Source organism: Parasteatoda tepidariorum, chromosome 6, assembly GCF_982258835.1.
Source record: "Parasteatoda tepidariorum strain Cologne lab strain chromosome 6, Ptep-v5.0, whole genome shotgun sequence".
Lineage (NCBI taxonomy): Eukaryota > Metazoa > Arthropoda > Arachnida > Araneae > Theridiidae > Parasteatoda > Parasteatoda tepidariorum.
In genome coordinates this window covers 30772096-30785577 of record NC_141760.1, presented here as the reverse complement: position 1 = coordinate 30785577, position 13482 = coordinate 30772096, and the positions used below count along the sequence as shown (strand labels likewise).

Sequence of the window (13482 nt, the reverse complement as noted above, 5' to 3'; positions counted from 1 at the left end):
TTTTTTAAAAAATTTATAAAAAAGTTTAAAAGGGGTTTTAAATTTTATTAAACGGAAAAATTTCTTTTTAAAATTCTCTTGTAAGATTTATTCGTAAAAATCTTCAAAGTGCTCCCAGATATTTATCAACTGTGATAATTTATGTCTTTGACCATAGTGATATAAATTAAATTTATTTTTTGCCAGAGTAAAGAACCCTAAAAGAGAAAATTTAATACCAGAAATGGAAAGCCAGAGCTACTGGTGCTAAGGGACCTAAAAATTCATCTCCCAAAAGCATGCTTTTTTTTGCTCTTTGTATATAATGTATATTTTGTATTGCATATTATTTTCATTGTACATTTTGCTTTTGGCTTTTTTTTGCTTCAGCTATTTTGTAGCGCAATTCGCTTTGCAAACTTTTTGTAAGGCTCATTTTTGCATTTTGTGCGCATTTTTCCATCACTGTATTTAACAAAAGCTTTTTGAGATGGTTTTTGATTTAAATATTTTGCAAATAAAAGCTCTATAAAAAAGTGGAGATTTTGGTTTGTAGTCGTCTTTTTTTAGTATCTTTAGAATCCTTTTTTTACTCACAAGATGTGTAGTTTTTTTATAATTAAAAAAGATGCTTTCGTATTTGGATTAAAGACAAATTGAGAAACGTTGAAGGTGGAGGAAGCAGTTTCTAATCCCAATTTGGGGCACCGTGTTTCTGGAAAAAAAAGCGGGAAAGATGTTTATAAAAAGAAATCTTTTCGTATATTTTGTTTTTGGGGTTCCGCTTTCGACGAAGAACATATGTCCTCACTGCGAAGAAAAACGATCGTTTTCTTGATGATTTTAGATTTAAGGATTCCAATTGACACAGTCACGAGAAAAAGAACAATACCGTCGTTGATATAACTTTAGAATTTAGATCTTATTCTAGAAAAAAAATGGCACATTCCGATCTTGGTCCTGGTGGTTTATTTGGAAGGTGAGATTTTGTTTGAAAGTTTTAATTAAGAAAATAAAGCAATTATGATTTAGATAATAGAAATGAGAAATTTTGTTTACCACTGTATGATAAATATTTATACTGTTATTTATAATAGTCATGTATTAATGTATTACATAATAAATTATAATATATAAATTTATGATTTAAATATTGTTAATTTTTTTGCGTTATGAACTGTAATTTGATAAATAAAAAAAATATAAATTACTTAGTAGTTATGAAAACTTTGCTTTTCACTGCTTAATAAACGTTTTGTTACATGCAATAGTATATATACTAGTATATATTGCATTATAAATAATTACATAAAAATACTTAATATAGATGTATTAAGTTTTTTTATTCTAAAAACTATTATTTTAAGATACATAGTAGTTTAAAGATGTTCTGATATAATAGTTTTCTGATTATGAACTTGTCATACAATTTATATGCAAAGTAATTTTATGTGATTTTATAATGAATTCGTGGTTTCGTTTATTATATTTTTAAACAGAGTACATATAATTTATTTTTCGCAAAGTTTGCAATAATAAATATTAATTCTTGCATAAAGAAACAAGAAAGTAACGAAATTCAACAGTTTTATAAAACTTTAATACGAATGTCTTAGAAAAAAATCAGAAATTGAAAAAAGAAACTTTTTTGATGAAATTTATGCAAAATATGGTATAGAATTTCCTTTTACTAAATCCATATCATATGTTCTTTTGTTATTTATTATAGGAAACATAGTTAGCCCAAGAAAGTAATATAATACTTATTTTTGTTCCCCCTAAAGGTAATATAATATTTATTATGAACCAGCGTTTTATCGAATCCTTTTTTTCAATAATTTAATTTAATTATGTAAGTTATTTTTATGGTTGTTTGGTTTTCATATTGTACAACACAAAAAACCAGATTAGCTTTCATATTGTTTTGAGCAGTAATGAAATTTATTTATAAGAATTGCATGACCCTTGTTTATATATATATATATATATATATATATATATATATATATATATATATATATATATATATATATATATATATATATATATATATATATATATATTTGAAGTAAGTCTGGTACAAAATTATTTATTTTTAAAAGTGTATCTTACTAAGTAATGAGAAACATAATTGTGATTTTTTTAAAAGTTAATTTTGAAATAAAAAAGGCTATCAATTTGATGTGATTGAGTTCAAGAATGAAATTCAAGAGTTTTAAACAGTTTTTTTTGCTTTGATTAATCATATATGTTTAAACTATGTAATTATCAATTTATTTTGGTATATAATAAAGTCTGTAGATAAGAAAAAAAAATCATATTTTTACTTTAATCGTTAGTTTTTTTAAGCATTAGTCTTTTATTTTTAACTTTAAAATTGACATGATACTATAAATTTTGATGATTAAGATTAGATGATATATCATTATTTAGATTATCAAGGTTATTTTTATTGAAACATCAAATGAAATTTATCAAAGAATGCTATAAATGAAACTGTCATAAAAATTGACACTATTATGACAAAAGTTTTAATTTTTATTAATAAAGAATATTTCGATTATTAAGATTTATTTTTTATTTAAATATACGATGAAATTAAAATTTATCAATTTATTCCAAGAATAAATAGGTCATTAAAGTTACAGTTTTCATAGATTTAAATCATTGAGAATATTTTTAGATTGAAATATGTTATAGAATTAAGTATGTTATAGAATATGTTATAGAATATTGCACATCATGACTGAAACTATTTCTCTAAAAAGTTTATTTTCACTACTAATGATTGTAGCCCTGATATAAAAATAAATTTCGCTATTCCACATGTGATCTGGTTATTTAAAATGGATTTTATGTATTTTATGAGATTTTTTAAAATAATAAAAACATCTTTATGGCACACAAAAATTAAATTCGTAAAACTACATCAAATTTATATTCCACTTTAGTTCTAAAGATTGCCTTCATAAATATTATAAAAAATTCTTTTTATTTATCTGTTAATTTATCCTCTCTTCCTATCTTGAACTTAAATCTATTTCTATAATTTTTATTTCATCAGTTTCTTATGAGATTTAACATTATTTCATGCCTGTTTTTTTAATTCTCTATCGGTTATAACAATATATTTGTAAGTTTCTTTGTTATTAGTTCTCTATCAATTTCCCTTTTATAGTTTTAATTGTACTTCCGTCTGTCTTTCTATTGCTCTAAAGTCAATATTTCTATGTGTTCTTTCATCAATCCATTCTATCAGTCTTTCTAACTTTATTGCTGGCATTTCAGCAGTTTCTTTTTAACTATCATATTTCTTTAAAGCAAATATAACTGAAAGTTTAAATCTCAACATACTCTGCTATTTTTTTTTTGAAATAACGTGACTGCAAAATGTTAAAAACTTCTAAATGGAGCAAACTGATACTTATAGATTTTTCTATCAAAAACGGAATGTTTTCTTTGAGCAATGTATTAACTCAAGCAACAATTTGCGGGCTGTTTTCTTTTATGCATCGAGGAAAAAGTATGCTCAAAGCTAGGGGTGTGCGTGGGGTTTCAACGGCCCTTGGCTTTTCAAAAAATATTTTCATGGTTATTAAAAATCATGCTTTGTTTAAAAAAGCATATATTAAATGTTGGATTTTTTTTATTTAAATCAGATTATTTTTTTAAAATTGATCTTGCGTTTAACAATAAAAACTCTGACAAAATTTATGAATAATACTACAAATAAAATTCTTAATACCTCTAGTAATACAAAGGTTAATACTATTATTTAATTATTGCAACTAATTACTGCATAAATAAAGTAATTTATTATTATTTTGCCAAACTAAAAACATTAATGAAGTACAAAGACAGATAACCAACTTGTTGAATGAAAAGTTTTAAAAAATAAATTATTCTTGGCAGAACAAGTCGTTATTCTTCACTTACAAGTAAATATTTAATAAGTTGGGAAATTACTTGTATTGAAATAAATGTGTGCAAAATTAAATGGGTATTGCTGAAATATATTTATTGATAATTGAACAGCAAATTATTTTGCATACAGCAATGAGCATATATATGAAAATGATATGAAATGAACAATGGAAAATTATAATTTCAAAGTTATATTCTTATCTACATTTAAGCTCTTAAAAAAGAGATAATAATTTGTTTCTTAATTTATTAACTTATTCCTTGATTCTATGAACAAAACATTTATTATCAATGGGATTTTATATCATTGATTTCTTACCACAACTTTATGAATAATATATTAGTTAATGGAACATAATATTTATTATAATAATTTTTGAATAAACTTAGGATTTAAAAAAAATTACGTGATTCAAATTAATGATTTTTTTTTATTGAACATTTAAAATCATGCCATCGATATATTTCTGCGGCCTGCAGAGCGGTCCGTAATGTATTTCTCGAACAAATTATCGAATATTTTCTTTTTTATTCTATCGTCTTTCCAGTACAATATTCTACACACCTTAGTCATTTCAAGATTCTAATTCTTGCAGTTTTTGAGCAGCAAAAGAAAATGTAACGACAAGTTGAACACCCAAAACAGAGGCGACCCTTATGTTTTTTTTAAAAATAGACAGATAATTAAAACATTGCTTAAAAGTGTTAATTAAGTTTGACTGAATGAATTTTTTTAAAAAAAATTGTCGGATTAATTAGTTTACTTTCTTTGAAGCTACATAAGTAATAATCTTATTCTCTGCCATTATTTAAAGCTCCGGTCTCAGAAGGATTTATAAGTTTTCCACTAATATCCTTTAAATATGTTAACTCTAATTTAAAGTAATCGTCTAAGATGTTGACTTTGCTTTGCAACTAAAATGAATCATGCACTAAAAGCAAAGCAGTGACATAATTTGGCACCTTTATTTTTGGCATCATTACGAATTCTTTCCAAGTTAATTTTAAATCTAATGCTATGTTGATTGAGGATTAGATTTGAGTGATTAGTTATTTGGCTTAAAAGAATAAAAAATGAGTACCAAAATCATTTAAATAAATAAACTTCTTAATTTAAATATGAAAGAATGTATTTAAATTTGCGTCATTTAACAAAAATTTATCCATCTTTAAATAACACCGGGAAATTTCTTTTTGTTGCATTTACACAGATAGTCACATAGATGGTCAATTTTGCTTAATTAAGCTACAGGGATCTCAAATCTGAAATTAGTTTTGTTTATGAAGTTGCAGAATTTTTTAAAATGTTATTTTTAGTTTATTTTTTGTCGAAATGTACAAGTTTAAAAACGTTATATATACTTATAGGGGAGTTGGGCTCATCATCAAGATTAAAATTGCATAAGAACCCATGCAATTTCGCGACTAAGGGTGCTTCTCTATTATGACCTGTTCAGAAGCATACGAAGAAACAGTTCATAAAAGGAAAGTGCCCCAAGCGGTGTATGATGACGTTTTTAGGCTTGTGTTTCTGTGCAATTTTAATCCTGATGATTTGACCGAAGACCCTAGAAAGGTTGTGGTGGCGTTTCTCGACCTCTTGTTATATGTAACGTTTTTAAACTTGTACATTTCGACAAAAAAATAGAAAAAAAATGTCATTAAAAAACCTTAGTTAGGATGGAGAAACCAACTGCAGATTTAAAATCAGTGTTACGAAAACATCTAAGATTTGCTAAAAAATTTCATGAAACAGAAAAAAAAATGTTTTTCAGTGTAATCTGTACTATTCCCTTACTAAAGTAGAAAACGAAACAAAAAATTAAATATTAATTTAGAATAACCATAAGACTTTTTCATATAAATGACTTTGCAATTGCATTTATTAAACATTTTTCAAACTGTAATATTTTCAAATACTTTTTGTCGGTAAACTTTTTATTCTTGTCTCAATTCCAAAGGACATTATCTAAAACGCATACTTGAAGAAATTGATAAAGCTGAATCTACAGTTTCAAAAAATTGGGAATAAGCATGAACAAATAAAGGAAATAGCTACAGAAACGCATTGAAATAAACCAGCATAGCTTCAAATGCGTGTTGCCAAAAATCCTCGCTTAGGAAAATGGACATCGTGTCTAATATGCACATATGAAAAAATGGACGTAACTTAAATGCGTATTAAACAAAGTGGACATAACTTGAAAAACGAGTTTGAAAATTGGGCATAGTTTAAAATGGCTGATTGAATAAATAACTGAGCTATTTAAGCAAATAGGCAAAATGTTTGATTTCGTTTTTTTAAGCAACTGTTAAAGGTATATAAATTGTGAATAAATTATAATTTAGCGCTTCACATTGGTTTCATTCGCGCCTTTTTTAAAAATAACGTGATTGTTAAAATTTTGATTCATTGTTTTACATTAAGAGGAATTTTATGCATTTTATTTAGCTAATTTTTAGAAGAATTTTGTGTCCAGTTTCCTTGAAACCCTTTTTGGGCTATATATATTTCTTCAAATAAGTATTTTACGTTATTCTCCCTTTATTTTCAAACGCACCTTTTAGGCTATATCCATTTTTTTAAAACAGGCATTTGAAGGCATGTCCAATTGTTGGTGATCATTGGAGGTTATTAGAAGTTAAAAAAATGTTGATCTAGCTTCAACTCATCCATTGCAACTATCTCAAAAGCAGGTGTATCATGATTTTTTTCAGAATGGGAAGGTTTCGGAAGATGTGTACTCGTTTACTAGTGAGACATGGGTTCCAATCCCAGTGATGGCCGTATGCTGCTCCTGACTTGCCCCGATTGCAGTGATGAAGTGAAATATCCTCAGTGGTTGATGGGTCATGAGTTAAAATTCCCTTGCCATCAGGTTAACGGCTGGGAGCTTTTCTTCTCCACGCAACGCAAATGCGTGTTAGTTCACTATAAAGCCTGTTTAATAAATATACCGTGTTAATGGGTTAAGTATACAAACATATGACGAATCTTCATGATCAAAATCTCGCGGAATCAAATGCTCGTAAGACAAAACCTCGCTAGTGCGCGTTGAGTCCAAACTTTTGAGCGGAGCAAAAATATCATGTACTATTTTATTCCCACTCGAGTTTGTCCCGACGAAATTATTTTCTGCAAGATTATGTCTTAGCAACGTTTCGCATCAAAGAATAGAGAGAACTTGATTAAGCAATATTTTGTAATCAGGAGATGATGTTTAATATGAAATTGTGTCCCCTCAGTATTTTATAATCAGGAAAATTTGGCAGCATAAAATTTACTCCCACGCTTACGATCATGTGATATTTTAAAAATATGAGAATACTCTCAAGAGTTTTCAATTTATACCATGATGCAATTAAAGTCTTGAAAAACAGTCATATTTGTAGATGCTTGAAATTTATGAACCATTAAAAGCATTAAAAACATAATTTTGAAACAAAAATAAAGGGTCATAAACAAAATCTTTTTTTTCCTTCTCAATGTGGATCCATTTTTAATGAATCTTGTCTAATTTAAAGTACATTTTTTGTTTCTAAGATTTATTATTTAAAAGAGAACACAATAAATTCAAACTTAGATTTTTGGCGAAATGTTTAGACACATTAGTTTTATCCGATTTCCGATGTCCTTAAAAAATTCCGATGTCCTGTATCTGATTTCCTTAAAAAAATGTCTTATTAAAAACAGATGTTGACATCCATGTGTACAAAATTAAAACCAACCATTAGGTTAGAATCTTGCCATTCCATTGTAAATTCCGTAGCATTTTAAACCATATATATTTAACGAGTAAAATATTAAAAATATAAATTTTATTTAACAATTTTACTAGGGTAATTCTTTGATCGCATTAAAAAAAACCCATGAGAAATAAAGAGATAAACTTTTACTTGTATACTATATTCTATTAGCAGTTTAATTAGTTAATGCATTGAACTATAATGTCGTTAAAATTTGCTAAATGCTGTAACTTTAATGCGATACTAAATTGAACCATGTTTTCGTGCAAATTAATTCATCTTAAACTTAATGTGGTTCAAAAAGCTAAATCATCTAGTTAAATTTTTACACTATATCATGGTTGCAGAAATGTTTTACATTTTGGTTCAAAGTACTGATACTGTTTTACTTAATGGACAAATTTTCACTGAGTGTACACATAAATAGCTATAGAAAATGCAATTTAATTACATAAAGAAAAATTAGCAAGTTTTTTTACCTTGGTTTTTACCTTTAATTTGAAGACGAATTTTTAATTTGTTGAAAAAAAAATGCTAAAAAAGGTTTAAATAAATGTTTCAAAAATCTTTTGACCGGAGTCCTTACCGGTTATATTTTACGTGAATTAGTTTCTATGAAGAATATGTTCTTTCTATCTTTCTTTGTCTTTCGTTAATTTCCGTTTTTTGTCACAGGAAATTACAGGACTAAATATTTTGCTATTTTGTACGGTTCCTTTTAATGTTGAAAAAAAAGTATATAAACGATTAACCTAATTCCTTTATTTAATAGTTTCGTGGTAGTAGTTAAAACAAATAACCTTTAACTATCAACCTGACTTACTTTACCTTTAAATAAAGAACGCACAATAAAATCTTCTTTTTATTTATCTAAAACAGTTAAATTCTTATCCGCTTCTACCTTGCCCCACTCTTACGTTATCGTAATTCTTACAGTTTTCTTCGTGGAAGATTCTTTTTATGTCGACTGACACACATGACAATTTACGAACTGTCACTATTTATTCTGCATTCTGTTAAGGAATAAAAGAACGTATTCATTTGAGTCACACAATAGATTTGGAATTCCTCGTTTTTCTAGTCATTTGAGTTCACGTGCTTAAAATAGCAATTTTTTTGGGACGATTCACCGCGTTTTGCGTCACAAGTTTAAAAATTAACACCGTAGAGATGGTAGGGACATCTAGCGTGAAGTTGTAGGTGGGTATCACATACCACTTTTTCTTTCTACCTCTTATAATTGCCTCTTGAATTTTTAAAGCAGTGTCAGGAATTTTTTGAAAGGCGAAGACTTTTTATGAAATTTTTTCTCAATATTTGATTAGAATATTGAGCTGAAAGATTTCTTTTTTATACTTGGAACATTCCCTAGTGTAGGTAAGTTAACTAAATTTTGATTATTCATTTGTAGTTATTTAATATTGTCTTGTTACTTTCCAATGATTTTTTCTTAAACACTAATGGTTGAATTCGTAATTACTGTAAGTGTTAAGCTGTATATACATATAGATTCACACACAATTGCTAGTTGCATTAAATACATCTTAAACTGCTTTTGGTCCCACCTTTTCCTTAAAAAAATTACAAAATGAAAACTACTGAATGACAAAAGTTAACTCATTGACGTTTTGAATTTTCATTGATTTAAATATAATACACTAAAATGAAATTTGATGATTGGAATTAATCAGACTTACATAAGAAAGTGCCTATCTTTGCTTTTTCAATATCATTCAAATTTATCAATTCATTTGAAAAAAGTTGCATTTATGAGTTACTAGGTTTTGTTATATATTATGATGACATATGACACTTTACATCATTTATATGATGCTCCTAACAAACTTGTATTTTACTTTACTTGCATAAGATAATTATTTTTAAATATTGAGTTAGCAATCATGTTCCCAATTTTTAAAGGTTTAAAGTACCGTTTTATTCCATTTTCTTTTGTGCAATTTTTCGTGGCAAAATTAGTTTAATTGGTAAAACTGAACAACCAAAAGAAGGTTACGAGCCTCTCTAGACACAGCACAAATGTCACGAGCAACTTTTATTACTTTAGAACCTTGATTTAGAGTAAAATACAGGAGGTGTGAAAAGTTCTCATTTTTCTTCTTCTTGGCATGCTATTTTAATGATTTTGAAAATTAGCATAAATAAGCTAGAATAAAAAAACAAAAACAAAGCATAGATATCCTCTCCTCTAACCATAATATCCTCTTCTGAATGATTTAAAATATTATGCCAAAAATATTTAATAGTATAAGGAATGTTAAACTAAAATAAAATTTAAAAAAGCTGCGGGAACTTTGTTGTTTAACCAACAGAATGCAAGTAAGTGCTTTTCCGATTTAAAAGAAAAATTAACTACGTTTTCTTAGTTACCCTATATAATTTTTCCACGCTATAGAAAGGGAAAATAAAGGAGACCTTATTGTACTAAACGTGACTAAAGATAAAATTCTTAAACTATTCTGCGCTTTCAGTGAAGAACTTCCAAACATTTATTTTGAATCTTTTTTTAAGAATATGATTATATTTCTTAATTGCTGATAAATACTGACATTGGTGTAAAAATACTGACATCAGTTTAGATGTTGACTAACATCTGTACACTTCAAACACTTATCCATGCATATTACCTTCAGCAGCTACTAGACTAGACGGTGATAATTTCTTTTAAGCTATATTGTGTATTTACGATATTATAATGGTATTTTAAAGATATAATGCTATATTTTCTAATACATTAAATTTAGTATTCAAAGAATTCATTATATTTTGAGAAAATAATATCAATATATTATTTTCTTTAAATATAATGAATTCTATATAAATTGTATAGGCCTATAAATTGTATATTATTGATGGTTCAAGCGCTACTTTTCAAAATCAGAAAATTTTATTTTATCTGTAGAAAATGTGGTGTAAGGAACAAAGTTCATTTCAATCAAAATTTTTACACGGTATTTAACATAATACAGTGCATTATGAGTCGCAGAATTTTTATTTTTTTTGAATTTGAAAATCATTTAATACGTAGTTAAATCAAAATCTTATGTCAAACATTTAATCTTTTTTTCCTCAAATAGCTAAACCTGTAATATAAGTTGGCCGCTTGAGAAGCTTTGCTTTAGTGATTAGCTTAGACTGGTGATCAAATTATTGACGTTGAGTCATTGAATTTATATACCATGTTTATATTCTTCTAAAACAAAAATGCATATAAGTTTCTATATGAGCTAACAGTTTTCCCATATGTTCATCGCACAAAGAAGTTTAGACTAACTCTTAATACTATTTTACTATTTCAGAGAAATTCTACATAATACATAACATAATATAAAATTTTCTAAAAAGTTTTTTTTCTCCGGATAATTTAAAAAGGAGTTAAAGTAACATTTGTCGACAAAGTTGATATAATTTACTAGCCTTCATACTAGATAGACAGTTTGTTAGGTTGTGAAAGGTTTTTCTCTATTTTAATATGCAATAAATTCGGTGCTTTATAAAGGCCGTCAACTTGGACAAGCGGTTAACATATTGAAGGCGTTGAAACATTGAATTTTCATACTATGTTTATATTCTTTTTCAAGAAAAAAATATCTAGTATAAGTTGTTATACACGCTAACAGTTCTTCCATATGGTCAACCTCACAAAGTTTAGGTGAGATTTTATATCTATTTTACTAATTCAAAAAAATTCTACATAATATATAATATAATAGAAAATCTACTAAAAAGTTTTTTTCTGGGTAGTTTATGAAGGATTTAAAATAACATTCGTTGGCTAATTTGACTTAATTCAGTGGTCAGCATATAAAAAAAAATCAAAATAAAAAATAATATTTTTAAAAACCCCATTTTTGTAGTGGAGAATAATAATTAAAAAATAAAAAATTTGAAAAACGAAAAACGTGGGGCTCATGAAGTACATAACAGTGTTATATTAGTGTGTGTATGTGCGCTCATGAGAATATGTGTATGTATATCTGTAATTGTAATTGTTTCTGAATGTGTATGTGTATGTGGAGTATGTTTGTGTATACGCATGTGTATGTGGATGTATATGTGTATGTGGCTGTGTATGTGGATGTATATGTGTATGTGGCTGTGCATGTGTATGAGTAAGAAAATGTGTATATGTACTATTATGTATTTCATGCGCCCCACGCTTTTCGTTTTTCAAATTTTTATTTTTTAATTATTATTCTCCACTACAAAAACGTGGTTTTTAAAAATATTATTTTCTATTTTGATTTCGTTTTTGTACTCACTTCCAAAATCTCAATTTTTTCACTCACTGTACACAAAACTTTTCAACTCACATATGACACTAATTTGAAATAATCGAATCGACAATAAAAGACAATAGTGAAAATACTAATTTTTCTTTGATTTTAATTTTATTTTATTCTTTTTCTTCATTTTCATACATTGTGATCCAATTCTGAACTATGTGCTAAATTTGAAGTCTGTAACTAGTCGGGAAGTTAGTTTAAAATCGATTACAAAATTCCACCCGAACAGGCATACACAAAGGCAAGTTAATATAAACGTGGTAAAATAGAAAAATGTTTAGGTTAGAAAGGCTTTCCCATCTTATAATATATGATTAATGCGATTTTTGATAAGGGCAGTCAAGTTGAACAGATATCACTTTACTGTCCTTTTGCTTTCAATCGAACGTTTAAAAAACGTTAAACGTTAAAAGAAACAAAAAGAAATGGAAAAGTTAAATGATGAGATCAGATGATAGGATTTTCACTTACTAAGATTATTTCTTAATAACTCGAGGAACCAAGCTATTGAGTAATAAAATTTCTAAGCCCAAAATTACTTTCAATTTGTACATTTTACAATTCAAAAGTTTTTCCATCATTAATGAGGGGAATAATAACTAAATAATTATAAAATAACTACAAATGAAGAGCATATACCTTGCATTGAGTTATCTTTGGATAAATAAGTTTTATAATTGTGTACTAAAAGCAAAAGCATAACATGACCCAAACTTTTGCTTGCTCTTTTGACTTAACTATTATGACCGTATATTATAACCCCACAATATGTGAGTTACGAATCAGATTACGTCAAAAATATAGCATAAAATTATTGACATTTCTAAAGCGGCCCTGAATATTATTAAGATTGTATCTTGTTGCGTGAAAATTAGATCAAAAGTTATTTAGGTTTTCTGTTTTCTCGAAAAGTTAATAATCGGGTATACGCAATTAATCACATGGTTGAGTCTAATCACGTGGTTGTGTGCGGCGTGTTAACGTTACAGCCTTACGGCTTATGTTTATAATTAAGTTGAATCGATTTTTGAATCAGATTTAATTGATAACTTGCAATTAATTACACTGTTGCGCATGGTTTGTTAACGTTTCAGCTTTAAGGCTGGGTTTATGATCACGATGAATCGATTTTCGGACCAGAGTTAATTGGACACCTTAAAGCGACGTCACACGTGTGTTTCAAACCTCAGTGGCTAAGCCTTGCGTGACCTCGCGTGCAAGTTTCCAATTGAGTAGTTGAAATTGATAGTATGATTATGTCAAATCACGTGATTGTGCATGGTGCGTTAATATTACAGTTCTATAGCTTTGGTTTATTTCGGAATCAATTTTCGGATCAGATTTAATTGGATTCCTGCAAGCGATGTCAAGCGTGTGTGTCGGGCCTGATTGACTGACCCACACGTCACGTCACTTGAAGATCATAGGAGAAGAGGATTTCAACTGGCCTTTGAGTAAATTTAAATAGATTAACTTTAAAGTTCAGAATGATCTTTTGTTCATTATTGCTTTTCATTTATTTCATTAT

At 27.4% G+C, this 13482-nt stretch overlaps 1 protein-coding gene across 2 annotated transcripts in view; it reads left to right on the top strand.

Moving 5' to 3' along the window:
* The window catches only part of LOC107438118 (uncharacterized), a 94386-nt gene that overhangs the window by 39376 nt on the left and 41528 nt on the right, over positions 1 to 13482 (top strand). The window contains exon 1 of one of the 2 annotated variants that reach the window (XM_087165591.1): positions 630 to 958. The exons of the other annotated variant lie outside the window; for it this stretch is intronic. Within the exon in view, the coding sequence (XP_087021717.1) occupies positions 918 to 958 (41 nt within the window). The 5' untranslated portion in view covers positions 630 to 917. Of the gene's footprint in view, positions 1 to 629; positions 959 to 13482 lie in introns of those variants that run through there. 2 annotated transcript variants of the gene reach the window in all.